At 40.8% G+C, this 26079-nt stretch overlaps 1 protein-coding gene across 4 annotated transcripts in view; it reads left to right on the top strand.

Annotated features, from left to right (window-relative positions):
• The window catches only part of daam1a (dishevelled associated activator of morphogenesis 1a), an 88269-nt gene that overhangs the window by 50369 nt on the left and 11821 nt on the right, over positions 1–26079 (top strand). For 3 of the 4 annotated variants that reach the window (XM_088647560.1, XM_088647559.1, XM_088647561.1), the window contains 16 exons: positions 6–95; positions 9695–9766; positions 10286–10380; positions 11710–12043; positions 12330–12440; positions 12531–12634; positions 12759–12825; positions 12921–13038; positions 13401–13539; positions 14159–14217; positions 14462–14649; positions 15123–15410; positions 15765–15872; positions 17368–17397; positions 18848–18945; positions 23622–23706. In XM_088647560.1, coding sequence (XP_088503686.1) covers positions 6–95; positions 9695–9766; positions 10286–10380; positions 11710–12043; positions 12330–12440; positions 12531–12634; positions 12759–12825; positions 12921–13038; positions 13401–13539; positions 14159–14217; positions 14462–14649; positions 15123–15410; positions 15765–15872; positions 17368–17397; positions 18848–18945; positions 23622–23706 — 1986 coding nt within the window. The remainder of the gene's footprint in view (positions 1–5; positions 96–9694; positions 9767–10285; positions 10381–11709; positions 12044–12329; positions 12441–12530; positions 12635–12758; positions 12826–12920; positions 13039–13400; positions 13540–14158; positions 14218–14461; positions 14650–15122; positions 15411–15764; positions 15873–17367; positions 17398–18847; positions 18946–23621; positions 23707–26079) is intronic. The other variant, XM_088647562.1, reaches the window with a different exon arrangement.

Below are 26079 nucleotides of genomic sequence, written 5' to 3'. Positions count from 1 at the left end.
CCCAGGATGAGCTTGACCTCACTGACAAGCACAGGGAGGCCATGTTTGCCCTCCCAGCAGAGAAGAAGTGGCAGATATACTGCAGCAAGAAGAAGGTAAGGATGTTTTATAATGCCTCTCCAGGGACCAATTAGGACACGTTGCTGTGCAGTTGAGCATGCAAAGAATGGAGAAAGAGTTTTGTTTGATTTAATTTTGTGTTGTCCCCTCTTTTGTGAAATCACAACATTCTTCTGAGTTGCTTTTTTGGAGATAAAAGGTCTCTGTTTCAGCTTTCTAATTTGCTTGGCCAAAGTGTAAAATGTTGCTGAGTTTGACACGGAATTGAAATGGGGGATAATTTTACTCTATGCAGCGCTGTAGTGTACGTGCCATTATGTGTGTCTCAGTGAATTCTGTTTAAACTGCTTTAAACTGTGGTGAATAGTCGCTTTTGTTAACAGTGTTGGAAATGTTACGTAACGTTTATTGCAAGTCATGTCCTTTGCATTAATGGCTTGGAGTGCTCTAATGGGGGCATATTGCTTTTAACGGAGACCATTCTGGGCACTAATTATAATCCCTCCTGGAAGACCTCACCCTGTGCATCACAATACCCCTCACTGCATAAACCTACTTTTTCATGGAGCAGTTTCTTAAAATTCTATTATACCTTTTATAGTTTTAGCAATGTAACCTTTTTTAAAATATTGACATGTAGACATTTTTCACGAACTAATACAAGAAGGTGGTTGAGTGAAAAAGAACATGAGGAAATTACCTCCTTATATTGGTGTGGTAATCTGAATTTGTATTCCAGTTGTAGATGCTTGTCTTCACAGTCACCTGTCTGTGTCTAAGATTAAAGGGAAATAGCTAAGATCTGTATCTAGCAAAAGAAAACAAGACAACCCAAGTGGAAGCAACAGCCAAGTGCATTTTACACTGAGAACACCTCTTGTAGAAATAGTTATCCAAGTCTGGAATAAAGCTACCCATGTTGTCAAAGTTGCTTCTCAGATATCTTTCTTTCATGAAATGACTGGATTAGATCTTTGTGTCATTTGGAAATGTGCCACCAAACAAGTTAGCTGTGTCAAATCTCTTTTCCCATTTACAATGTTTCTTATAATTGTTCTTATAATGCTTGCATTTATGATGACTGTGCAGGTGCTAGTGACCACGTCCCAGCTGCCTCTTAGTACCTCCATTTATTTCTGTTACATGAGGCCACCAGCAGGTGCAGGATATTCTGAATTATAGCACCCCCAAGACACCATTCAATGTCTCCTGAAAAAGCACTTTAAAAATATCCTTTCATTAACAAGACCAGGCATGGAATGAAATATTTTCTAAACAGTTCCAAATGCTATAAAGATCTTTACCTGGAGGCAGGAGATATTAGGTCAGCAGAAATGCTCGTGAGGCATTTTGTATTTCTTCCCCAGCAAAGCCAAATTTTCATTGTAAGGCTGCGGTTCTGAGCTCGTTATGAGACTTCTGAAAGCTCTGAGGAGCTCTTGCTCTAAGAGGAACAAAGCACATTGGATTGTATTAAGATGCTGCTGAATACAAAATGGTGTTTTCAATAGGAAACGCTTGCAGTTTTTTGCTAGAAAGGTAATTCCCCTTTCTTGTTCCAAACACAACACGTTCCTACTTTGAAGCAAGGTCTCTCCCGGGTCCCAGCCAAAACCCAGCATCTGTTAGTAATCTTTTCACATTTGGAACTGACAGATTTTCTTGAAACAATGAACTTCTGGGCCATGAAAGGCTTCTGCTGGTGAGCTTGTGTGTGTGTGCGCGCGTAGTTTTCAGAACATAGGAAACGGATGGAATTGCGGTTTAACTTTGAGGCACACTTGTTTTATTTTTATTTCCCTCTTATACACAGGGTCCAGGGTTCTTGGTTTTCCAAAATCAGAAGGAAATGAAATTCTGTCACCTTGACCATATCCTAAATAGGAGAACTTTCTGCTTTCAGGTTGTTTACACTGTATTTTGTGCTAGTGTGTTGAAACAGGCCTTTAAACAGTGCCGTCTCTTTTAACATAATAGGCTTACCGTTTTTTTTTATGTCTCCCACTATATTTTTTTCCCTCCTGCACTCATGTCTGCAGTTCAGATAGGAGTTCTGCATGGAGGTTACTGATTGAAATAAAGATGGCTGTCTGCTGTATCTAGTCTGTATCTCTCTGGCCCTTTATGCAGAGGGACCGCTGTTTGCTGTGCATTGTCTTGCTTGATCCTTCACGTTGACAGATACGCTCCGTAACGTTTCTGTGTCTTCTCTTCTCAGAAATTTTTTTTTGTTCCCAAGCTTCTAAAGAGCCTGTGACAAGATGCAGACCCTTAGACCCTGGTGTTGCCTTAGAGCCATCCTTTCAACATTCTAACATGTTTGCTTTCTGAAGTAAAATGTTACTTTTAACGTTTACTGCGTTTGATATTGAATTTGTTTTGACGGCTTCAGGACGAACAAGACTTTCTCTGAAGGAAAAAAAAGAAAAAAATATAAGTAAATATCTAGCTGAATTTAACTGAGTGAAATAGATCAACAATTCATGGTATGGTTATCAAAAAACGTGTTCCTTGTTTGTTAATGCATTTCTATTTGATTAAAAGATAACTGTAATTTAGATGCTAGAATCCTCTTCTGATTAATGCCTGTGTCTTTGTAAGAGGAGGCACCGAAAGTATTTCCTACAGTATGGGGAAGGGCTTTGCCTTATATCCAGAGTACTCTTGGGCCTCAGTGCCGAGCTGGTACCACTCACAGAGCCCTGGAAAGTAGATCTCCAGCTTCGTAGTGAGCTCTGTAGGAGGGGCAGTAGCGCAGGGTATAGTGGAAGAAGAACCTCCTTTGTTCCTTCGTCCACCCTGTGCAGTGCTTGGGTGTACAGTAGGGTTTAGAGGTGTGGGTGGCATTTGCTGTCTCTTTGTGGCTACAGAAATCATGTAATATTCCTCCCCAGAGACTATATTTCATTTTGTTGGGAATTATAGGCTCAGACTTCAAAATATGTGCTACAGAGCACACTACTCATTATCTTCTCCCTTTATTTAAAGATAATATAATTGGAATTTTTCCAAAAACAGAGAACATCATGACATTCCTGTGGCTCAGCAATAAAAATGTCACCATCAGGCATGTTTTATTTTCTTTACAATCAGGGAGAAATAGGCATTGGGCTGTGTAGACTGTAGTTCTTTTCAAGTCCAGAACGGATGAGATTTGAAGACCCAATGAATAAATATAAAGGCTGAGGATGGGGCTTGCTGAGTTTCTTGTCTTTATTCTAACGGAGAGGTCTGGGTGCTTGACACATCCCATGAGCTCAGGGGGAGAGTGAAAGGGATGTGTTGTGTGGCTTCTTTTTCAAAGAGTGAATGCAAAGAGATGACAACTCTGTGCCACATTTCACAAGCTGTCGTGAATGCTGACATCAGCCCGGTAACTTGAGCTCTTGTCTGTGTCCAGACTCTTTGCTTTCCTTTAATTCATCAGCCCTATGCTACTTTCAGGGGACCTGACCTTAAGATTCGGCATGAGTTCTTACAGCGACCTCTCTTTGTTTTAGCTGTGGCCTAACTTGACAAAATGTTCATTTAAAGTACCACTAGTACATTTTAACATTCTTGTCAAAGAGCAGAAGATTTATTGTAAATGTATGTAGGATTTATTTAATTGTATTTGGTTTTAATGCAAGCATTGTCGCAGATTTGATGTATTATGAAAGTCTATAGTTTTGATTATGTGGTTTTGAATTAAGGAAGATTTCTGGAGAGCACAGAGCAGAGAGGCAGTTCAGAGCTCCTCCATAACGGCTTTGCTTTAACATCCTTTACAGTTGGAGCAGCTGGCGCAGTTTTAATATTAAGCTTCTGGGGGAGAAGACACCCTCGCTGTGTTGGAGATGGATGACTTCTGGAGATCAGCGCAGTCGAAATCCAAATTCCTGCCACATGTGCAAATCATGTTTCAGTCCTCCCTGACTTGGACCTTTTTTTTTACTTTGTAAAATGAGTGTTAACAAGCCTGGTGCCTTGGGTGAGGGGAGGAGCTGATGTAGCTGACTGCCATATCTCCATTTCAAACTCCGGTCCTCATCAGTTTCAGATAACAGATACGTGAGGGTCTTTGTCCAGCTGTGAACCTGTGGTATTCTCTCCTCAGAGCCAGCAGGTCTGGAACCCAGACACCGTTTTTTTTTTCTTATGGGGGGGAGGGTTGGAAAGGATGTAGGGGAAGCACACTCCCTTCTGCTGATGTCGGTCTTGTAAACATTGCCCCTCTAAACTCTGTCATTCAGTATAACAGTCCCTCCTGTATGCTTGCTGAAGAGTGTGTTGAGTAGGCTTCACAAGTGATACTCATTTTGTTTAAAAAGCTTACTCTTGGACCCAGCAGTGCACTGCATCCTGAAATGGACACATTGCTTATTAATCTTTGCGTGTTACAAGTTTGATAGTTCTTAAGGTTTCCTGGCTCTCAGTCCCCACAAGCCATGTTATCATCGTGTTAATATTTTGAATAGTTAAAAATAGTTTTGTAAGATCAGTCATCTACTAATTTGAGTGCTTTCAAATGTCACTAGCAACGCCAATTCTATGAAAAATTCGTAAAAATCATATTTGGGACATTGTTGCAGAGGGAGCTAACCTTGCCCTGAAAGTCTTGCATAGATCAGTTTTCATTTAACGCCCTTCAGATTTTTAGACATAATAGATGTCTTGTTCTTTTGGTTTAGCTTTGAAGCTGATTAACTATTCATTTACAAAGCTGGATCATTTTTGGTGAATGTCTGATCCAGGCAAACAAGCAGCAAATTAGAACAGCTTACCTAATCGCACCTGCTGTGTGCCAGTTAAAGTGCAAATTACTTGGTGTCGAGGGGTTTATGTTTGAGAATAAAATAGGGCACTTGCTAAAAAAAATGAATATTGCCCTGATTTCTCTAGTAAAGAAAAAGATGCACATAAAAATCCTGGAACTGCTCAATTATTCTTCAAAAGGAGCAGATGTTTATTATAAACTAAGTCCCACAAAATGTTTGTCTGGTGAAGACCTTGGTTTATATAGAGTTCGTCGAAATGTGTTGTGGTTGATGTGGGGCCAAATGCATATTTCATCACAATTAATTTTGTTAGCAGAGCTGAAGAAAATAAATACTGGGGAGCACCCAGTCTTCCTGATTAGCCTGCCAAATGATGGTTCTTGGCTATGGAGGCAATAATGCACACTCAGCACTGCGGCAGGCCAGAGCCCAGCCCAGCCCAGCTTGGCACAGGTCTCTCAAGGCTTCAGACTTGCTTTGAGATTGCCGAAAGGGAAGTGTGCAGACTTCCCCATCCAAACAAGGAAGTCTGTGCTCACAGGTGCAGCGTTTGTTTGGGGCTTACGGTGGGACTGGAATGCCTACAGGGATGGCGACGTCGCGCCATGCCTACCGCCTCAGCACCCAAGACTGCATCTTCCCACTCTGTCTGGGCTCAGTCAACAAACTCCCAGATTTGTAGAAATTGTTGTTGCAGTTCATACAGTGTTGCAGGCATTGTGGTGGGGAGTTTCGTTTATTTTTAATGAATCTTTTAAAGTGTGCTTGAAAAACACAAGCCCATCCATTCAGAGTTTTCTCCTTAGTTCCCTTTGTGAGCTTGCAGCCTTGCTGAGGCTGGGAGCACTTGCGATGGAGGTAAAGATTAAGAAGTTTTGTTCTTCATCAAAAGCTCAGGAAATGTAGCTATTCTGTTGAGCATAACAGGAGTGCTGCTTGTTGGAGTACAGTGCTCAAAAAGAAGAGTACTTCCAACAAGCATCTGGAGGACAACCCCAAGCCCAAGACTGGCTGGAATTGAAATGGCTGGATTGGAGGAAGCAGGTTCTTCCTGACCCAGGAGGGGAAGCCCAGGTTATATCACACAGGCTTGCCTGTTCGAGTGACTGCTTCCTCTGCTGAAAGTGTCCCACACTCAACAGCTCCTGTGTCCATGTTACCATGTCCATGCTGTGCTGGTTGACTCATGTCCACCCGGCCTTGGTGCAGCTTGGTTACGTGTCCTTCTTACTAGAGGAGCCCTGGTTGCATTTAATATGAGGACAACATGAGGATAGCGTCTTGTACTCCAAGGCACAGAAACATTCTGTGCTTTTTCATTGCTAATGCTTGCACAATTGCGAGATCGCTCCAGCTCCCGCCAGTTGTACAGCAGATCTTTGGGGCCAGTGTTCCCTGTCCGTGGGAATAAGTGAGGAAAGGGGAGCTTGCCTCTTGAGCTTCTTTGAAGTTCTTGGTTGCGTGTCTTACATAGAAAGCCTGACCTCTTACTTGCTTGACTCTTTGACTTGTTTTCCAGGGCACCGTGGATTACTGCACTGGCTCTGGACTGCATTAACTGGCTAAGCGTCTGACATTTGCAGAACTTTTTTTATCTTCCTGCACTGTTATTGCCACTTAGTTGAGGAAGCCATTGACCACTCACCATTTTGTTCCATAATTAAATTTAATCTTAAAGAAGAATTTGCTTAAGGGATGCCCTTTGATTGGGAAGTGTATCTATATTTTTCCAGGTTTTCCTGGATTTGTAAGATTTTTCAAGTCTGAGATTTGCAGATACTTTCCAGATTGTCAAGATGATTGTTGACAGAATGTTAATGTTTAAGGCATTTCAACTGATAAATTACAAAGGAAAACAAAAGGCAGTATTTCCACTTGAAATGTCTTTTTTGAAGGATTGTGTGCAAACAGAGAATGTGGTGCTTTGAACAAAACTGTTTTTGGCAACATTTCTGTTTTTAAAAATAGTTACTTTCTCTGTGCTGACTTACCTTGTGTCTACCAGTTCGGCACTGAAGTCAGTTTTGTCATTAGCTGGTACTGTGAGGCAGGCAGTCTGTTTGCAGTGTTTTCTGCTGTTTATTGTTGTTACTGAGAGTATGCCTGTTAAAAGGAGCCATTGTAGAGTGACAAAACAAGCCGCGTCTTAGGTCATCGCTCCTAGGCAAGCGCCAACTATCTTTCCCCTTCAGTCTACATGGTTCCAGTCCTCTCATTATTAAGGGGGATGTGGGTTTGTGTCGTGAGGTTAGATGCCAAAAGGTTGCCACCTGTGGTTCTCAGTTCCATGTTCCCTGGTGTAATACTGTTGCTCTTAATTGCACTGGCTATAAGGTATATGTGTCAGTTTCTGCATTACAGTGTAGAACAGAAAAAGGAAAGCCGTTGTGTTAATTTGGCAAGAGCAAGCATAACCCCTTTGTTTGTGCTTCCAAAGACAAAGGCTTCTTTCTGAATTACTGGTTACAGCTCAAGTTTGGTGTATGCTGCTATATCAGCCCACGCAGATTTCTTTCATGTCACGCCTAGAAGTTTGCCTAATTATGTCTTTCTGTTTAGATTCAAGAATAAATCCTCCTAAAACTTTGTACCATTCCGTACCTTGTGATTTTAGTACATAAGAACATAGAAAAGGTTACAAACAAGAGGCAGCCATTCTAACCCAGGTGTTATTTAGTAGCTAGTTGATGTAAGGATCTCATCCAGCTCTTTCTTGAAAGAAAGGTATTGACTTTAACAACATGGCTTGGTCGCCTGTTCCACCCTGCCTTGACCTTTTGGGCAAAGACCTGCCTCCTGCTCTCAAGTTCTGTACTAGCTCTCCAACTGTTTTATCTCTAAGCAAAGATTTTTTTCAAGGATATTTTTCAAAGCCGTGCAGGTTCCTGAGATAAAAAGACTGCATTGACAGGTGTTTGTTCAGCAGTGTTCCCACAAAATGCACAATCAAGAGGTTATCACTGTTCCTGAGTGACTGATCCATGAACCCTTTTCTGGACAGTCGTGAACTGTAAATCTCCTCTTGGACCTTCTGGCTCTTATTGTGCAGTTTCAAGGGTTTAAGCATGGTTGCAGAGAAACCTGCAATATTAGTTATTTTTCTTCCAATAAAATTGAGTAATTTAGGAAACATAACAATAAAACAGGTGTCCTGCTGCTTAAGTGTGTTGGAAACTGAAACTGCTTTGAACTTCTGTTTCCTTGTTTTCATTCTGGATGTGGATTGTTCAGGTAGTCAGTAAAGCTGCTCAACAATACATTCAGATGCATTTTTTTTCTGCAGCAGGGGTAGAGGTTGCAAAAATAATTGAAGTGCTTCATAACACAAATGCCAATACCTGAATGGAGTTTTTCAAATTGTACAAACTATATTCAGAAGGAATCTACACATGATTTGTGAGCATCCCTCTTAAGTCGAAAGCAAATCTATTGTATCTATCTTGCCAGAACCTCAGCAAATAGATCAGCAGAATATAATTTTGCAAATTAAGATAGCCGCAGTCTTTGGAATTGTTGGCAGGAGATTGTTAAAATGGCCAGAAACATTTTTAGCTAATGAAAGTCTGCTTTCCTTTAAGAAATGTCTGGTTAGTTATTGAAATTATGCACTTAATTTTTGAATTGGTAAAGTGGAGGACTCTAAATCATATTTAGCTTTTATATCTCAGTTGCTGTAAGTGAGTAAATCCCTCTTCAATGTAATACATTGTTATAATGTCAAGGAATTTGATCATTTTAAATGTAAAAGCATTTAGTGTCTGAAGCAGCCTGACAGTGTAGTCAGGGTCCAACTGCAGACACAGTTTACAGTTGAAGAATTATTTTATGCTGGATGACTGCCATTACTCACAGGAGACTGCACAGAGGTGGAGTGTGACGCTATTTAGAATTACCACACCAGGCCTTGCTTATTAACACTGGCTTCAGACTCCTGATCCGTTTAAAGCACTTGTCTGTATGCAAAACAATTATGTTGGCAATTAAATGTCCTTTAATTTGTTTTCAGAAAACAAAAGAGCCATACTCTGTTACTTTAGGCTTTGTGTGAAGAAAGGGCCTGGATTGTGTGACTCTCATTGTGGAGATCTTTGTCTGAATTGAAACATTCTTTATTGCCAGGGAGGCTATGCCATGAATCATAGTTGCTACGTTACCCCTAGGTGCCCCACATGTTGTAGATTCAGTACGAAACAGCTAAGAGACTTTAAGCGGCAAATGCAAGCTCAGAGCTGCTCAGAATCAGGTTTTTTATTTCCAAATCTCTAAAGCTTTCCTTTATCTTGTCATTCCTTCTTAAACCACACAGCTGCTTTTTCAATGTAGAGCAGGTCCTCCAGAGGACAGGAGGGAATTTTACTTGTGCTTTTTTATTAGAAGCATGAGTCCATTTTACCCGAGCAATTCTTGACAGTATTTTGTTGTAGCACCTTGCTAATTTGGCCATAATTTGTCTGTCTCTCTTTTGTGTAATTCAGCATACGTTTTCCTGGATCTATTTTTTTGTATTTTTTGTATTTTTGTGGAATGCTACATTTATCTTGTTTTCACAGTGGTTGATAAAGCATTGCAGTGCAAAGCTTCATTCTCATGAGAGACTTCATTATTTCAGCCTCACAAGTATAAAATTAACTTCAAGCTAATTCATTTAAGGATGTTTACCTTAAATACTCAATGTGCACTTTTGAGCAGAATGGGAGGATTTCCATTGAGTGTTCTTTCGTTTTATTTTTCTCTTCCCAGGATGACATATGCTCCGTGTGTGTCTCTTCCAACCTCTGCAGCTTTTACACATTTCTCTGCAGCTTCAAATGTGTCCCACAAGTCAAAACTGAATTTCATCCTCCGTTTTAATTCTGCACATCTCTTTACCATTTCAGGATCAAGAGGAAAATAAAGGTGCAACCAGCTGGCCTGAATATTATATTGACCAACTGAACTCCATGGCTGCTGTGAGTTGTCTTAAATAAATGGTCTAGTGTGAGCATTTTACTTGTATTATATCCTTTATTCAATGTTCTTCGTCATATTAAAGGTAACGTTAGATTGTGAGCTAACTGGCCTCATAACAATATTTGAGGGAATTAAAAAATCAGAGCAATTTGAAGTGTCTTGTATTTTACTATAAAACAGGCTTTGCTTTAGGTTGGGTGGGATCTTAGAATAAAGCAAAACACCTCTACAAAATTTAAAGGCATGCAGGCTTTTAGGGGTTTGGATATCTTTTCTGTTGTATATTTCCCCATAGAACTGATACCCTGTCACGTCACAGTGCTTAGAGAATTGACGTATGCTTCCAAGCAAAGGCAATGACCAGGGATACTAAAGAAACAATTAAAACTGAGTGCAGTCAAATCATATTTCTGTTTAGGTTTGTGTATACGTTTCCACTGATCATCTTGCTTTCCAGGCAAGGATTTCATTGAAGTTTTAAATTAAACCATTCATAACCTTTTTTTTTTGTCACACAGAGGAAAACCCTCCTGGCTCTGGAGAAAGAAGATGAAGAGGAGAGAAATAAAACAATTGAGAGCCTGAAAACAGCTCTCCGAACACAGCCCATGAGGTATTGTTCGATTAAGTCACCCCATGTTAATGCACACTGACTTTAAACCGGTCACTCTCCTTCTGCGGACCTGACCAAACGCGACCCCCAGTCCACATCAAAGGCAGGCAGCACACAGTAGCAGGAAGTCTGCCTGTTGAGGGCCGTGGCTGCAGGAAAGCGGAGCTGCTGCTTAATCCCAGTTCCCCTCAGGACACGGCTGAGTCATCCTTGCTCTGGAGCCATTACCAGGGGTTTTATTACTTTGTGTTGCTCATCAGCCTTCGGTTCCCCCCTGAAATATAGCAGAGTAGGACCATCAACATTATAACTGCTCCTGCAACAAACAGAAATGATGAGACCCCCCCGCTAAAAAACCCCAAGGAACCTCACTTGAGGACACCTTACAGAAGACAAACATCGAATTCATCTGGCCATTAGCACTCTGTCACAGTCTGTAGTTTTCAGTGAGAGGCTGACTGAGGCCAGATAGAACTCGTTACTTGTTTGAAACACACTCTTCAGATGACCCCTGTGAAGCTCAGAGAAGCAGTGTGAAGAAGAGCAGTCTCTGATGATTTGAGAAACAAAAAACAAGACACATCTATCTTCTGCAGACTCGTCTCTAACTAGTATCAGTACTGCCATAAGTTATCCTTTTTAATTTGTTAACGCTTGTTTTTTGCCTCATGGACTATAAAATGAGCTTGTCATAGCATTTTAGCTCATTTGGAAGAGAAGCAGTTACTGTAATGAAGAATTATAGCACCTTTTCAGCTTTGAATGGATGACTTATTGTCAATTTATTGTTTAGTGTTAGCAGTAATGTATGAATTGCTTTAAGTGTTAAACTGGTTTATGGTGGACTATAGGCTATATTACTGTGAACGAAGGTGCAGAATTATGTAGTTCAATTCTCATATTCTAAGCAGAACATACACTATTAATCAAGTACTGGGATGATGTTGCAATAAATTATTGATCGAGGAGTGTGGTGTGTTCAGCAGAGCAGGTTATTTCATGAGCAATTACTTGTCACAGCCCATCTAAACAGTGTGTCCTTAATTATAGAGAATTATATTAAGGGATACCATTGATTTTAAACAGGATAAGGAATGTAGCGAATTCCACTATATCCTAAAGACAATTGGTATGATAGGTTTAAAAGGTTGTACCAACAGTGTTCATTTAGCTACTTGCCTTTAACTGAATTATTTTGATCATTTATTTCGTATGTGATGTTGCATTTGGATTTGGAGAAATATATCAGCCAGCCTCTTTCTATCCCACACATGTGCCTGAGCCCTTGCTCCACAGCAACACTGATTGGCTTTTTCATTTATTTTTCAGGTTTGTCACCAGATTCATTGACTTGGATGGCTTAACGTGTATTCTTAATTTTCTGAAAAGCATGGACTATGAGACCACCGAGTCTCAGATACATACCTCACTGATAGGATGCATCAAGGCACTTATGAACAACTCTCAGGGCCGGGCGCATGTGCTGTCCCACTCGGAGAGCATCAACATCATTGCTCAGAGCCTCAGTACGGAGAATATCAAGACCAAAGTGGCAGTGCTGGAAATCATGGGAGCTGTTTGCTTAGTGCCAGGAGGCCACAAGAAGATTCTTGAGGCCATGCTACACTATCAGAAGTTTGCCTGTGAGAGGACACGCTTTCAGGTAAAACTACAAAAAAACATAAGGATTATAATATTATAAAAAAAAACTGTTGTAAGCATTAGTATCTACTTATCACCTACTTTTTAAACAAAAATCAGTGTGGTTTTCTTTTTAACTAAGAGAGACTATATCAGTTAATGTATCAACTATTTAAAGCTATACTCCGTAACCACATCACAATCATTTAAAAAAAAATTCCAGAGAGACTTAAATAAAAAAACGAATCTTGGAGACTGAGTGACAGGGTGTAATACTGGCCACTCATGTTTGTTTTTTCTTTCTTCAGACATTACTGAATGATCTGGACAGAAGCACAGGGCGATACAGGGATGAGGTGAACCTGAAAACTGCAATCATGTCATTTATCAACGCTGTTCTCAGTCAAGGAGCTGGAGAAGTAAGCACCTCTTTTAATACTGGGCTGTCAGTCTTGGCGAAACATGTCTTATCTGCTGTGTGATGAATAACTCTTGCTGTTCCTTTGCAGGACAGCCTCGAATTCCGAGTGCATCTCCGATATGAGTTTCTCATGTTGGGAATCCAGCCTGTGATAGACAAACTGCGGTCACACGAGAACTCCACGTTAGATCGGTAAGCTGCCCATCGTCAGTAAGGTCTTTGTGTTGGTATCTTGAATGCTCCCTTTCAGTGTTTCACACTAACAGTTCATTTGTCTTATCTTGCGTGCCCTATGCCTCAATATATTGTATTCCAGGCACTTGGATTACTTTGAAATGCTGAGAAATGATGACGAGCTGATGTTGGCAAAACGATTTGAAACGGTAAGTCCTCTCCTGACTTCCTCTGGCAATGTAGAGATGAAGGTTTCATCCCTGGTATAATATCCATTATCTGTTATGATGTCTGTTTTGTTTAGGTGCATATCGATACTAAGAGTGCTACCCAGATGTTTGACCTAATTAGAAAGAAGATGAACCACACAGAAGCATTTCCACACTTCATGTCCATTTTACACCACTGTCTCCTAATGCCTTGTAAGTAAAGTGGCATCTTTATAATCGTGGTTGATGTTTTTTTTTATTTAAATACAAAAGACTTTTATCAATAACCTAAGGTGTCAGCATGCTTGCAGTATTTTATTCCAAAACCCCTCTTAAGTGTTAAAATTCCACTGTGATTTTCTGAAAGAGATGGGACTAAAGTAAATAAAATGTCCTATTGGCTCTGAGGTCTCAGCCCAAGAGTAACTGTGAACTCCAGCTCGTTGGGTCAGCTTGAACGGTGACAACGTGCTTTCTCACCAGAGGTTCTGGCCTCTGAACCCCCAGAGGTGATAGAGATTCTTCTGCTTCTTGTGCCGTTTGTAAAGCCGATGCTTCTCCTCTCCTGTCCTCAGATAAGAGAAGTGGAGTCACAGTCCACTACTGGCTGCTCCTCGACCGCATCGTCCAGCAGATCGTCCTGCAGAACGACAAGGGCCAGGATCCGGACGCCACGCCTTTAGAGAACTTCAACGTGAAGAATGTTGTTCGAATGTGAGTCATCTGCTGCTGGGCTGAGGGGTGACATAGACTAAGGAAAAAGAGATACAGGGGGTCCTCGCCAAGTGCAGCGGATTTGTTCTGAAAATTGATGTCAAGGGCGGAGCGGCGGCTCTGTGGCTCAGGATCTGCGCCTGTGACTGGAAGGTTGCCGGTTCAAATCCCACAGCTGGCAGAGGAATCCTACTCCGTTGGGCCCCTGAGCAAGGCCCTTCACCCTAACTGCTCCAGGGGTGCTGTACAATGGCAGACCCTGCGCTCTGTCCCCAAAACTTCTCTCCCTGTCTGTGTGTCTGTGTCTCCATGGAGAAAAGCTGGGGTATGCGAAAAGACGAATTCCTAATGCAAGAAATTGTATAGGGCTATTAAAGAAACATTACATTACATTACAAATACAGAGATGTGTGGAAAATAGGGTTTTTGTAGGCAAGCACACTTCCCATTACTTCATTACTGTGAAAGGGGATTGAGTTTCTTTATACACATAACAAAAAGTGCTTTATAGCGGGCTCCCTCCAAAGGTTAAATGATTTTGTGACGGAACGCCACCAGCCAGCAGCAGCACTCTGCGTTCAATGATTTCTTGTTGTTGTTTTTTTTTTGCTCCATTCAGGCTGGTCAATGAAAATGAAGTCAAGCAGTGGAAAGAGCAGGCAGAAAAGATGAGAAAAGGTTGGTTGAGTTAATGTGGTAGCATACACGGGCTCTTACTAGTGTGGTGTGTTGTTTATGCTCAGTTCAAACAGGAATTGGACTCTTTGGCACAATCTGTGTGGATTTTCTCAGTCTTGTGTTTCACTGTTTTTCCATCACTCTGATGCGTGCCTCCGGGTAGAAAGCCCTTTGTCTTGTTGTGCACCTCCAAGTGAAGGCCTGTCATTGGGCTTTGGTCATAATGTCTTCCCTTGTCCTATAGAGCACAATGAGCTGCAACAGAAACTGGAGAAGAAGGAGAGGGAGTGTGATGCCAAGACCCAGGAGAAAGAAGAGATGATGCAGACCCTCAATAAAATGAAAGAGAAGCTGGAAAAGGAAACCAGTGAACACAGACAGGCCAAACAGCAACTGTCAGAGCTCTCCACACAACTCCAGGACCTCAGCACTGTAGGTTTGCCTGCATACCTCTTTGAGCTCCCTCGTGCCAGTTTATACAGAATAGAGTTTCAGAAGAAAAATATACATGAGAACAAAATGTTAATGCAACGCCTTACAATTTGTTGTGGAACTTTGTTTTTTTGATGACGCACACACAGTATATTCTGAAACAACTCTTTAAAATCCTCCGGCATGGTTGGGATCACGCCTGCCGTTCACCTTTCTGCGCTCGAGGCATGGAGGGCTGGATTATGAGATGAGAGACGTTCATCGTGGTGTGTGAACTTTCTAAATTTGCTGTCACATGCCTAAGGATGTGGCAAACTCTTAAAACGGTTGTTATTGCGGAGCGGCTACTTCGCTCTTCGTGTTGTAGTCCAGCCCGCCGCTCCTCCTGCTCGACTGGATTGGTGTGCGGGGAGCGGCAGTGTGTCCTGTGCCGCTTGCTGTCCTGCTGAAGCTCGATTCCTTTTCCCTTCCAGAGGCAAAGCTCCGCCATCCCTGGGGGCCCTCCTCTCCCGACAGGGGCCCCAGGGGGTCCCATCCCTCCCCCTCCTCTTCCGTGCGGTATGCCCCCGCCCCCCCCTCCTGGGGGCATGCCGCCGCCCCCCCCTCCGCCCCCGGGTGGGCCCCCTCCCCCTCCAGGACCCCCGCCCCTGGGAGGGGCTCCTCCTCCTCCGGGGGCCCCTCTGGGACCGGCCCTGAAGAAGAAGAACATCCCACAACCGGCCAACCCCCTCAAGTCATTCAACTGGGCCAAGCTGGCTGAGGTGAGCCGAGCCGAGCCGCCTGCTGGACCCCGGGGTCCTGCCACATGGTTCGGCTCCGAAAGGAAGATAAAGCATAGTGGTTATTTCTGCTGCTGTCGCTCAAAACAGGCGTGCAGATGTTTATGGGACTGGAGGCTGAGTGTGGGATTAAGCTGAAAGACAGACGCTCAATGAGGAAAGCAAGTACAGGACCCTTAAGTGACAACCGGTTGAGAGCTCGGGTGACTTGACATTTCATTTTGCCCAAGCTGTGTTTGCAGACACAGGAATCTCTTAAAAATAAAAATAAAAATGTCCCGTGCAATGTGCAACAAAATGTTTTAAACCACTGACTTTGTATTCCGTTGTTCACAGAACAAACTGGAGGGTACCGTGTGGACTGAGGTTGATGATGTAAAGGTTTTCAAAGTGCTGGACCTTGAGGACATTGAAAAGACATTCTCTGCTTACCAGAGGCAGCAGGTAGAGTAAAATCGTAGCGAATTCAGAGCTCTTAAGGAATTGCTATATATTTTAAAACTAGTTAAGTCTCTGCATTCTACTGGTTAGACATCAGAAGAGCAGATCCAGTTCATTCTCAAGCACTTGATCTCTGATTATTGCACATTCTTTTCCAGTCTTCAACTGAAGATGCATTTCTGGTGTTAGTAATGTGATATGATAGTCAAGATGTCGCTGTTCAAACACTGCTGATGTTGCATGTCAAGTGAATGCTCAAAGCAAACTAAAAATGTAACAGGTTTCTAAGTAATATGCATGCCATTACCGCAATCAAACAGTGCTCAGATTAACAGTTAAGGAGTGATCAATAATCTAGTGTTACCCCTAGGGCACAGAGAGGCTATTATGGAATAAACTATTACAACAATAACATTTACATGTTTTTTATGCAAAAAACATCTTAAATTGATTTTTTGAGCCGTATGAAAAAGTTGATTGGTTGCAATTTGAAAGTAAAATTAATTTGAGTTTCTCATAAAGTCTCCAGCAGAAGCTGGAATAGCCTTTCCTGTTCCTTCCTAAGGAGAACACTTCCTGAAATTAATAGATTACATCACCACCCAAGCTTCTTAATTAGAGGATCGATCCAGGTGAAAACAGTTTATTTTGTGTCTTATGTTTCCATAATGCTAAAATATGATATAAATCCTGGCAATGTTAGGTAACTAATTCTTCGTTGCTATAATTCATAAAGAATATTGAAAAATGTTTGGTTTTTTTACCTGGAAATATCCTGCTCTTTTAATCAAGTTTTAACCTCTTCAGTACCATCAGGTTAAGAAAATAAAAATTCCATCTGCTGATGATCATATAGTACATTGGAACATTCATTTATAGCCATATTCTTTTCCTTAGTTTCAGGAATGCTTCACAACATTAGAAAGTTTGCAAGTGAGTGGAGACCATTTGGGCTATATAGGCCTTTTTGAGAGAGACAGATTTTTCTGAGGGTCATGTCCAACCATTTCTTCAAAGAAGTCCTGTTATTGGCAGGGCTGCTTGTTCTGAGCTTCACCCACTCCCTGTGCAGGGGGTCTCTTGTTCTCGGTTTTAAATACACCATAGTTACCATTTTTTGTAGTGCATTGTAGCATGTGTTTTCTGTGAAAAGCAGTGAATACCGTTAATGTGCTGAATTGAAAGTTCATCATACAGTTATTCTTTATTAAACTTGCCATCATGGTATTGGAGAGGTTAAGTTTACTATTCTCTTTGCCATTGGAGAAAACCAATAGTGTTATTAATATTTGTGCACCTTTGATTTGCACGTCTACACTATTCACAGAAATGTTGTGATTTTCTCCTCTGAGCCATTGCTCACGGGGCACTCTCTCATTCATCACTGGTATTTATATTGATTTGCTGTGTTGGCTGTTTTTTTTTTTTGCTTTGATTCACCAAACTGCCCTGTTTTTAATGAGTGCTGCATCTTCCTTGCTTCTTGCTTGCATTTTAGGACTTCTTTATGAACAATAACAGCAAACAGGTGAGTTTTATTTCTTAGCCTTTACACTCCTGTTTTTTGTCTGTGTCATCAGTCCTGTCCCTTTCATCTGGAAGAATCTTTAATAAGAGCAGAGTCTGTCCTCTTACAGTATGTTTTGGATGCATGTTACTAGTTGTCTGTTGTGTTTGGACCATGTTTTCCTGGCAAATACATAGGTGGCTGCATTGCAAATATAATGTGAACCATTATTTTTTAGTTCTACAAGAAAATGACAGAAAATGAAACTTTTCAGTCAGCTATAGCGTTACCTGTGATGCTTCAGCATATTTTAAGATGTTCTGTGTAGTATTTTCATTTTCTGTTTGATCAGTAAGCTGTTCTTTCTAAGCTGACCTTTGGTAGAGTCATCTCTTCTCAGGGGAAAAAAAACTAGTGTTGTTTTAGTTAACTGAGGGAATAGGTATTTTAATGCTGATGTGGAAAGCAGAAAAGACTAAGAAAATAACTTTTTAAGTAACTGTTTAAGTTTTACTCTCACACACATCTTTGCTTTGAGCTCAGTTACATAAATGAGTTTAATGGAATGGCAAGCTTCAGTGAACAACCAGAAGCTCAAGAGAAGAGATTTCTGTTGTCTAAAATGTTCTAAATGGTGAAGAATGGAACATCTGTCCTAATCCCTATTTGTTTTGCATGTTTCCTTTAAACAACAAAATGCAAACAGCAAGGTTGAAGTTTGAAGTGCCTTACACAGTAAACATTTACCTCGTCATGAAAGAACTTGACTTTCATGTTCGTGCAGTGTGTTGTGCGTCTGTGTGTCTCTAGATGTCTATCCAGCTATTTGTGTTGACTACATACTGTGTACAAATGTTTTGTATCAAAGCAATTAAAGGAACCAGGTGGAAGGCAGGACAGTCTTCTGTGAGCTAGACTCCGCCTCAGGCAGGCCTGGCCTTTGGCCAGCAATCATTCCCCTGACAGCTGGAGAGCTTCTGGCTGTCACTTGTGCTGTGAAATGTTTTTTTTTGCTATCCATTTTTAGTCATTTTAATTTTCAAATTCTCAGGGAGGTTGTAGAGTAACTGTGTTTTTATTAGAATGAATTAATTTTGTTCATTATATTTTGTTTGCGATGCTAGGTGGTTTATATTTAAGTGTTAAAAATGAAATTGTGTTTATCCTATTAAATATCAGAAGGTGTTGTTTTTTTTATTTACTGATGTATTTGGCAGGTGCTTTTTTATTCAAAGCAATGTAAATTTGCCCCCATTCATGTACTGTAGCTGAGTTTCATACTGGTGCAATTTGAGTGAAGTACCTGGCTCAAGGGTACAGCACCACTGTCTCACCTGGGACTTGAACCCACAAATATCCGCGTACAAATCCAGAACCCGAACCTCTGCTCAGCACTTTGCCACAGAGTATCTGCAGCAAGTTGTTTCAATGTCAAGCAAAGCTAATAGGAGTTAACTGTCTCTCCCTTTAGAAAGAGATGGATGATGATTCCTTGAGCTCCAAAAAAGTCAAGGAACTGTCTGTCATCGATGGCCGGAGAGCCCAGAACTGTAATATTCTTCTTTCACGGTAAGCTTCGGTGCCTTTCTCCTTTTGCATATTTGCTTTAAGTTTGAGTTTTGTGTGTTTTTTAGAGGTTAACTGCAAGCAATTTATCTATAGGGTATTTCCATTCATAACAGATCTACATGTTGTCTTGTGTTTCTTAACTGAACACAGCAGAGATCTGAGTCTTAAGTTACAGATTGTTCAGTGTATACATTGATGTAGCACTCAGCTTCTGACATTACATATTCCTTTTTTGGATGTGTTCTTATTTGATGGATTTTTTTTTCTTATGTTAAAATTGAAATGCTGTGGCAACCTCATGGTAGCCTGTGAATATTTTATAACGTTACGCAGGGTGATTCTCTGTAGCCTGGGCTGGAGCTGCTAGCTGATAGAATTAGATTTAATTGTTTACTTGCCTTGCAGGGCAGTATTTACAATTCAATAAAGAGTGAACCAGCATGAACATTGAGAAAGTGGAATCCAGTTATTTTAGGAGATGCTTTTAGCTAGCCGTTCTCTGAAAATCTTGTTTTGCAACCATTTCATCCTTCAGTGAAAAAGAGCTTATTGCTCTGTACCATGTAAATTATAATTATTTCTTACAGGGGTCTCAAACTCAATTCCTCAAGGGACTAATTTATCCTGGATTTTATGCATCTCAATCTGAGTTACATAGTTGGTTGAATTAGCTGCTTAATGTTACTGTTAAATTGGTGCTGTCTAGTGGTTTAGAGGTAACTGGACTTTTAATAAGTTAATAGTTTCAGAAATCTGCTGTAAAAGACCTTAAGAAAAATCATGTGAATGTCTAAGAAAATGGTTTAATTGACAATCTAGGTTGAAACAAAAACCAGAAAACACCAGAATAGCAAAATTATTTTTAATAAACAATGAAACAGGCGTTGCACAACACAGTGAGTTAGTGTTAATTTTGAAGTCACTCCAAAATAGAAAACATTATTTTAGATTTTGCAGAGATAATTTAACAGTGCATTGTGATTCTGATAAAACTAATGCAGTGCCTTAAATTCAGTGCAGTGTTTGGCCCATAGAGTCCGCAGGAAAAAAATATCAACTTCTGCTTGTTCAAATTTCTCATTGGCATGTTGTCAAAAATGGTATGTGATGGTATGTAACAACATGTTAAGGTTTTCTTGGATCAAAACCCAAAATAACTACTTGGTGATGTGTAGGCTTAGGTAAGTTTGTTGAGTGTAGAAAACTCCTACCCAGCAGATTATTCCACAGGTCAGAATAGCTTACAAAGTGCAGGAAACTTTTTGGCCCGTCTGGCTTGTCTTGCTTGTATCCAAGTGCTCAGACGATATCTTTCAGCCACTGAAAGAAGACAAGGTATCGGCTTCTACAACCAGGCTGGGAGGGTTGACTTGGTTTAAGCCTTTGATGCTTTTCAGTCCTATACTGTACATGAAACATTTCATAGGTTCTCTTTCTGTTCTCTTTCTTGAGAAAATGTTGAATTAATTTTGTTTGTGTTCTATAAATGTTTTTTTCTGTAAACACCATCAGGGCCTGGTGATCTGTTGATCTAGTGTCTATAGTACCTATAATACCTTTGTCACATCTGTGGTAATACTATTAAACACAGACCTTTCTTTCCTCAGCCCTAGGCATGTTGCAAATACTAACGAAACATTTATTTTAGCCTCCCTCTCAGCCCTTCTGCTATTTTCTGACTTGTTCTTTAAATTCATTGTATTCCTTTTCTTCATCTTGACGCTGTTCTTGTTTAATCATCCTGATGTGTTTTCTTTGCGATAAGAGCTCGGTTTCCTTTCTTTCACTTGAAGCAAAAGAACTCCACCAATTTTTTTACAGCCTAATTCACAAAGAATTCTGTATTTACATAAGATTTTGACTTGTTTTCCCTGGGAAATCATTTTTCAAATATGACAATCTGCTTAACTTTCTGCTTTGGCCTAGAATCATAGTTAACCTTTTCATATATGGATAATGTTGATCTCCACCACACTTTTCAATTTTCCTCTCTGATCTCTTTGCAGTTACAGTCTTATTAGTAACTTAATTTCACACACTCCATTTTATAGCTGTGACTGAAACATTTTTTTTCTCATTAATTATCCGTGATTGGAATTTGGTCATTGTGGTATCAACAATCAGTCTTTGATTCTTGAAAATATTTAGAAATGTAATTAAATAATTTTCGTGAGGAATAGGTGAATATGCACACTGAATTGAAGCTAATATAGAAAAGAGAGATATGCACTTCAATATGGTGTTTGAAGCATTAACAGTAATAACATGTTAAATACTGTAAACATGTCCAAGTGTCTAAAACCTATAACCGAAATTCTTGTGGACAACAGCTAGAAAATGCATTTGAAAATGGCATCTTGTGATTTTCATTGAACACTTCAAGTTCCAGTTTTAAATGGGCAGACAGCCCAAAGCTTTGATTACCAGGAAGGCCTAGGAATGGATAATGGCATGATGGGAAATGGGATGTTTGTTGTACTGTAAGGGCTTTCAGTGCCTGTACAGCTTTATGTGGAGGGTGATTAAAATTGCACTATGCGTACGTTTTACGCCAATGTCCAGTTTGAAATGCAAGTCAAGTTCTTTACATCAATTAATTCACAGACCAAGAAGAAATATGATCAACTTTTTGCAGAAATGGCCTGCACATGTCTGCAAATACTGAGACGTGATCAACACTGTAGCATTGCTGAAGGCAACATTCAGAATAAGTTGTTTGACCTGAACTTAACTTACTTAGTTGCTTTTTCTCCCTATAAGTGTTTTGGTAGGAATCTTTTCCCAGGACAGTTTAATAAACTTTCCCAAACTCAAGGATGTAAAAGGATCATGAGACCTGTTGACTTTCTGGGAGATCATGTGTACGTAAAGGGGTGGAGAGCTGTATGGTTTGTGGACCATACCTCCTCTAACCACTTCTTACATAGGCTTAGAGATTATAAAGCTCCTAGGGAGTGGCCTGGTCACCCAGATCCATGGGTGTGGGGCTAAGTGCAGTTATCACAGAGCTGTGTAGCCCAGCTTCAGACTTGTAATGGCAAGACGCAGGGTGTGGCTGTCATCTGGTGCATTCAGGTGATTATAAGTTATGAAATCTACAGGTTGTGCATCTATAGCACGCTCTAGTATAATCTGCACATTTTTACCAAAGCTCTTCTTTGGAACGTTGCCTGCAGTTGGGTCTGCAAGGTGTTGTGATTCTGTATTGTTTTACAGTTTGCTAACTTGCCCGCTGTCTGCCTTCCCCCCAAACTTTATGCGTAGAGATGAAGCTTCGGGTGTGTGAAGGACAGGCAGTCCAAAGGCGAGCGCGTGATAACCACCAAGCTTGTGTAGTGGCGATCTCAACATTTGTTGGTATGGCGAGGACTTGCGTCAGGCAGAGCTTTAAGCAATAATAGACTGTAAAGAAACATTTTTGGAGATTTTGCCACGTGGCCAAGTTAGGAATATTAGGGACAGCCATATCCAAGCAGGGAAATAAAACCAACTTGTTAGCTGCACTATTTGATGTCAGAGTTTGCCGATTTCACAGTTGGCCATGAACTAACGCTTGTTTTTGGAAAGCTGGCAAGATCAGGCGCGATCATGAGCAGAAAGGAGTTTCCTGCCTCCTGGGCAAAGCTTCTGTGGCTCCTGGGTGTGAACATCACCTGCGTGTCCTCCTGGGAGTGGCACGCTCCGAGTTGTGCAACGGTTTCCTAATGATCCACACGCTATCCTCTCAAGCTAGTTCTCATTCGTAATGGAGAAATGTGTTTGTGGTGTTTTAATAAAGACAGACCGCCTCCGTTTAGCTGTTTTTGATTTGAGCTGGATGGCTTCTAAGTGTTTTCATGTGACTCTATAACATCAATGCTGGTTCTGCAGTGACATTGGTTGTGTTCTGTCTGTGTTGTTAAGATGACTGCCAGTTCACTCTCAACAGTACCTTTTGTACTGTATAAATTATGTTTAGGACTTTGGCTAGCATTCTATGCAACTACAGTGCCCTCAGTTAATTAGTAATGCTTTTTGTTAAAAGGCAAGCTCTGTCAAGCAGGTGTTTTAACATAGACCTTAAAATACATTGAAATTTGAATCTGAAAGCCTGTGGGTGAACTCAGCTTTATAAATATCCCCACTTCTTTTATCACCGCTGAAGCAGTACCTTTTCCAAGGCAGCTTTTATGGACATGTGTGGCTTGAAAATCATGATAATTGTTTTCAATAAAAGCACGGCAGAAACATTTCATTCTATTACATACATCTGCTGTCAGTCTTTTACCAGATTCCAATTAGACTGTGACTGTTTCTCTTTTGTTCTGAATGAGCCCCATAGCACCATTGTTGTTTGTGTCTGCAATGCTCATTTGACTTCTGGAGCGTTTTTGCTGTGGCACAGTTTAACGTCTTCTTATTCTCATGGCTACGTGTGAAGTAGCTTGGGAGCACTCCTCAGCAGCCCGATTGTAATGTATGGCGGAATTTGGGTATCGTAAAAAACCCCTTGAATACATATGTAAGCCTTCTTTTTTAAATTGGGTTATTGACTTCTCTGTGGTAAGTTTTATTGTGAAGCATCCATAATATCAAAGAAGAAGTTGATGGCAAAAGTAAAAGTGACTGTTGTTGCATGCAAGTGGCTGCTTTTTGCAATGTGAGAACTGACACCATTGTGATGTTTGGTTTTTCAGTTTGAAGCTGTCTAACGATGAAATCAAGAGGGCCATTCTGACTATGGATGAGCAGGAGGATCTCCCCAAGGACATGCTTGAACAGGTGTGATCACAGTCTCTGTGCAGAAAGGCGCACTGCACTGACAGCACGTGAGATAGCAGAGGCAAACTTTTAAGTGTCCCAGTGACTCCAGCTCAGAGGACAGAGAGTATCTCTCTCACATCATGCGGAATTAAAGGATTTTACACTCATCTGCGAGCGGTGTTAAAAGTATAAGGTAGCACGATTAAAAGAAGCAGTGAGGCAAGTTCTTTTGTATGGTTATGAAACATCAGCATGAATCTGTGGATTATTAACAAGTTAAAACATTGGCTGCTATCTAGGTGCTTCCGTGAGCAGCAGGTTGGATTAATCTGCTCTCTGTGGGCACATGTGGTTGAGGTAATGGAGCTGGAGATAAACACAGGACTGGTTCTTCAGCTGCTCTCAATCATCCTCACAACAGGATTTGGGTAAACCACCTGATAGACTGAGAGTGGGAGTGTAGGGTTGAGCAATATTCTATTTCATTTTGAAGAGTTCGTATTTCTAATGTGCTTATTTCACAAGCATTAAGCAAGAAAATATTCCTAAGAAGCTTAAGCACTAGTTGAGCTTGTCAACAGGATAATTCTTTTCTACAGCAAGTCACTCTTGTATTAATCAGGCTCATGGACAGTATAAAAATTTATGAAGAGATGTACGTTTTAAAAACCCTTCTGAAACCTCTCCGATAGCAGTGGTCTTACCTCCAGTAGGCATCATGTGTAAAAGGAGGGTAAGATCTGGGTCTGATCATGTTTTTTTCCTCTTTCTCTCCGCTCATGGTATCATTACTGTCCTGTTGGTATCCTGAGAGCCACCTTCTGTGAGCGCTTTCACATCCAGACTCCAAACCTTCTTCAGAAAAGCTCTTGTTTCATTGGTCTATGTCTGCGTCTTGCATCTTCTTCTGCTGTCTAAACCCTTGTTTTTTAACCCTTGTTAATTTTATCTCCTGTTAACTTGTTTTTTACTGTAAAGGTCTTTGAGAAGAGACTTTTAAAGATGCTATATAAAATAAATTATGATTACATTATGTAATGTTGTTAACAATATTGCAATATTATAATAGTATTGTAGAATACGATTGATGTTGAATAACATGTTTAAAGAAAAATAGCTTTACTTAAAAAGCTGACTTTGCTTCTCAGTATATTGTCATTTACTCTGGAGGTTCAGAGTTTGTAAAAATGTGCACACTTTGAATTTTTGGGGGTTTTGTGCGTCCGTTTAAACCTTATTAATTTGGATCTGGATAAAGAGAAGACAGTTTTCTATGATGAATGAACATTTGCACTGAGGTATTTGTTGTTCTAACCTATGGACTATTGAAGTGATGTTGTCATTATAATAGCCCTTGAACATCTGAATATTGTTAGGGACTCTTTAGCAGCTACTCAGCAGCACTATAAAATATGTTCCAATTGTGTTCAGTCTATATTTGTGTAGAAGTGAGATGATGTGTTATCTTGGCACTAGGTTAATAGCTGGGCCATTTTTCCTTTGGCTTAACTTACTAATGGTCCCTTGTGTTTTAGTTCAGATCAGCATGAACTGACAAACATTTAGATCTGTTCTTTTGAAAATACATTAAACTTCCACTATCTCATAATGTGGAGCTGGGAAAACAAGTCTTTTACAGAGTACAGGATTCTTATCGAGTCCCTTGAGCGAATCTGGTCTCAAGTCCTGAGCAGATTAATGGGATTGGTTTTACAGTGCCTACAGTTCTCAGTTTCAGTCTTTCTGTCATCTGTCACCTGCCCTTGGAGACCTTTGGTAAACATTGCTGTTTATCAGTTCATGTAACATTAGGATATATCTTATCCAGTTTTATGTTACCGAATCTGTATGAATGAATTAAATTTAATCTTTGATCTTGTATGTTTTCGGGTGGCCGGTGTGGCTATGACAGTAGTGCTTGTGAACTGTGAGAGCAGTATCAGCTGCCTGCTCTACCTTGCTTTCTTGAGCTAGCTCAGGCGCCGTAGCTGTCTCAGCCATGGGAGGGCTTGTGCTTTGCGAAAGCTGAAGGACAGAAAAGGGATGAACCTCATTTTCCCCTGAGATAGGGCTGTCGAACATTCGGTCCACAGGCCAGGTTTGGCCTGCCAGGCCCATTAGCTTGGTCTGAGGGGCTGTCATGGTCTGAAGAGCCTGCATAGCTCACACACCAAGCAGATATGCCTGCCAGCATTACTGAGATAGCACTCCCTGTGCTGCTCTACCTCTATCCAATCACGCTGCCCCTTTGTGATGATGTCACGCGTCTAGATTGACAGGGGCGCGTCTTTGCCTGAAAGCAGTGGAGGAAAAAGAACTGATCCAGAGAGACCTGTCCACACTCTTCCTCTACATTGTGGAGCAATGTCAGTGATAAAATTAACAGTGGAT

This window comes from Lepisosteus platostomus, chromosome 10, assembly GCF_059453375.1.
Source record: "Lepisosteus platostomus isolate fLepPlt1 chromosome 10, fLepPlt1.hap1, whole genome shotgun sequence".
Taxonomy (NCBI): Eukaryota; Metazoa; Chordata; class Actinopteri; order Semionotiformes; family Lepisosteidae; genus Lepisosteus; species Lepisosteus platostomus.
Note: the sequence above shows the minus strand (reverse complement) of the source record. Positions and strands in the feature narration are given on the sequence as shown.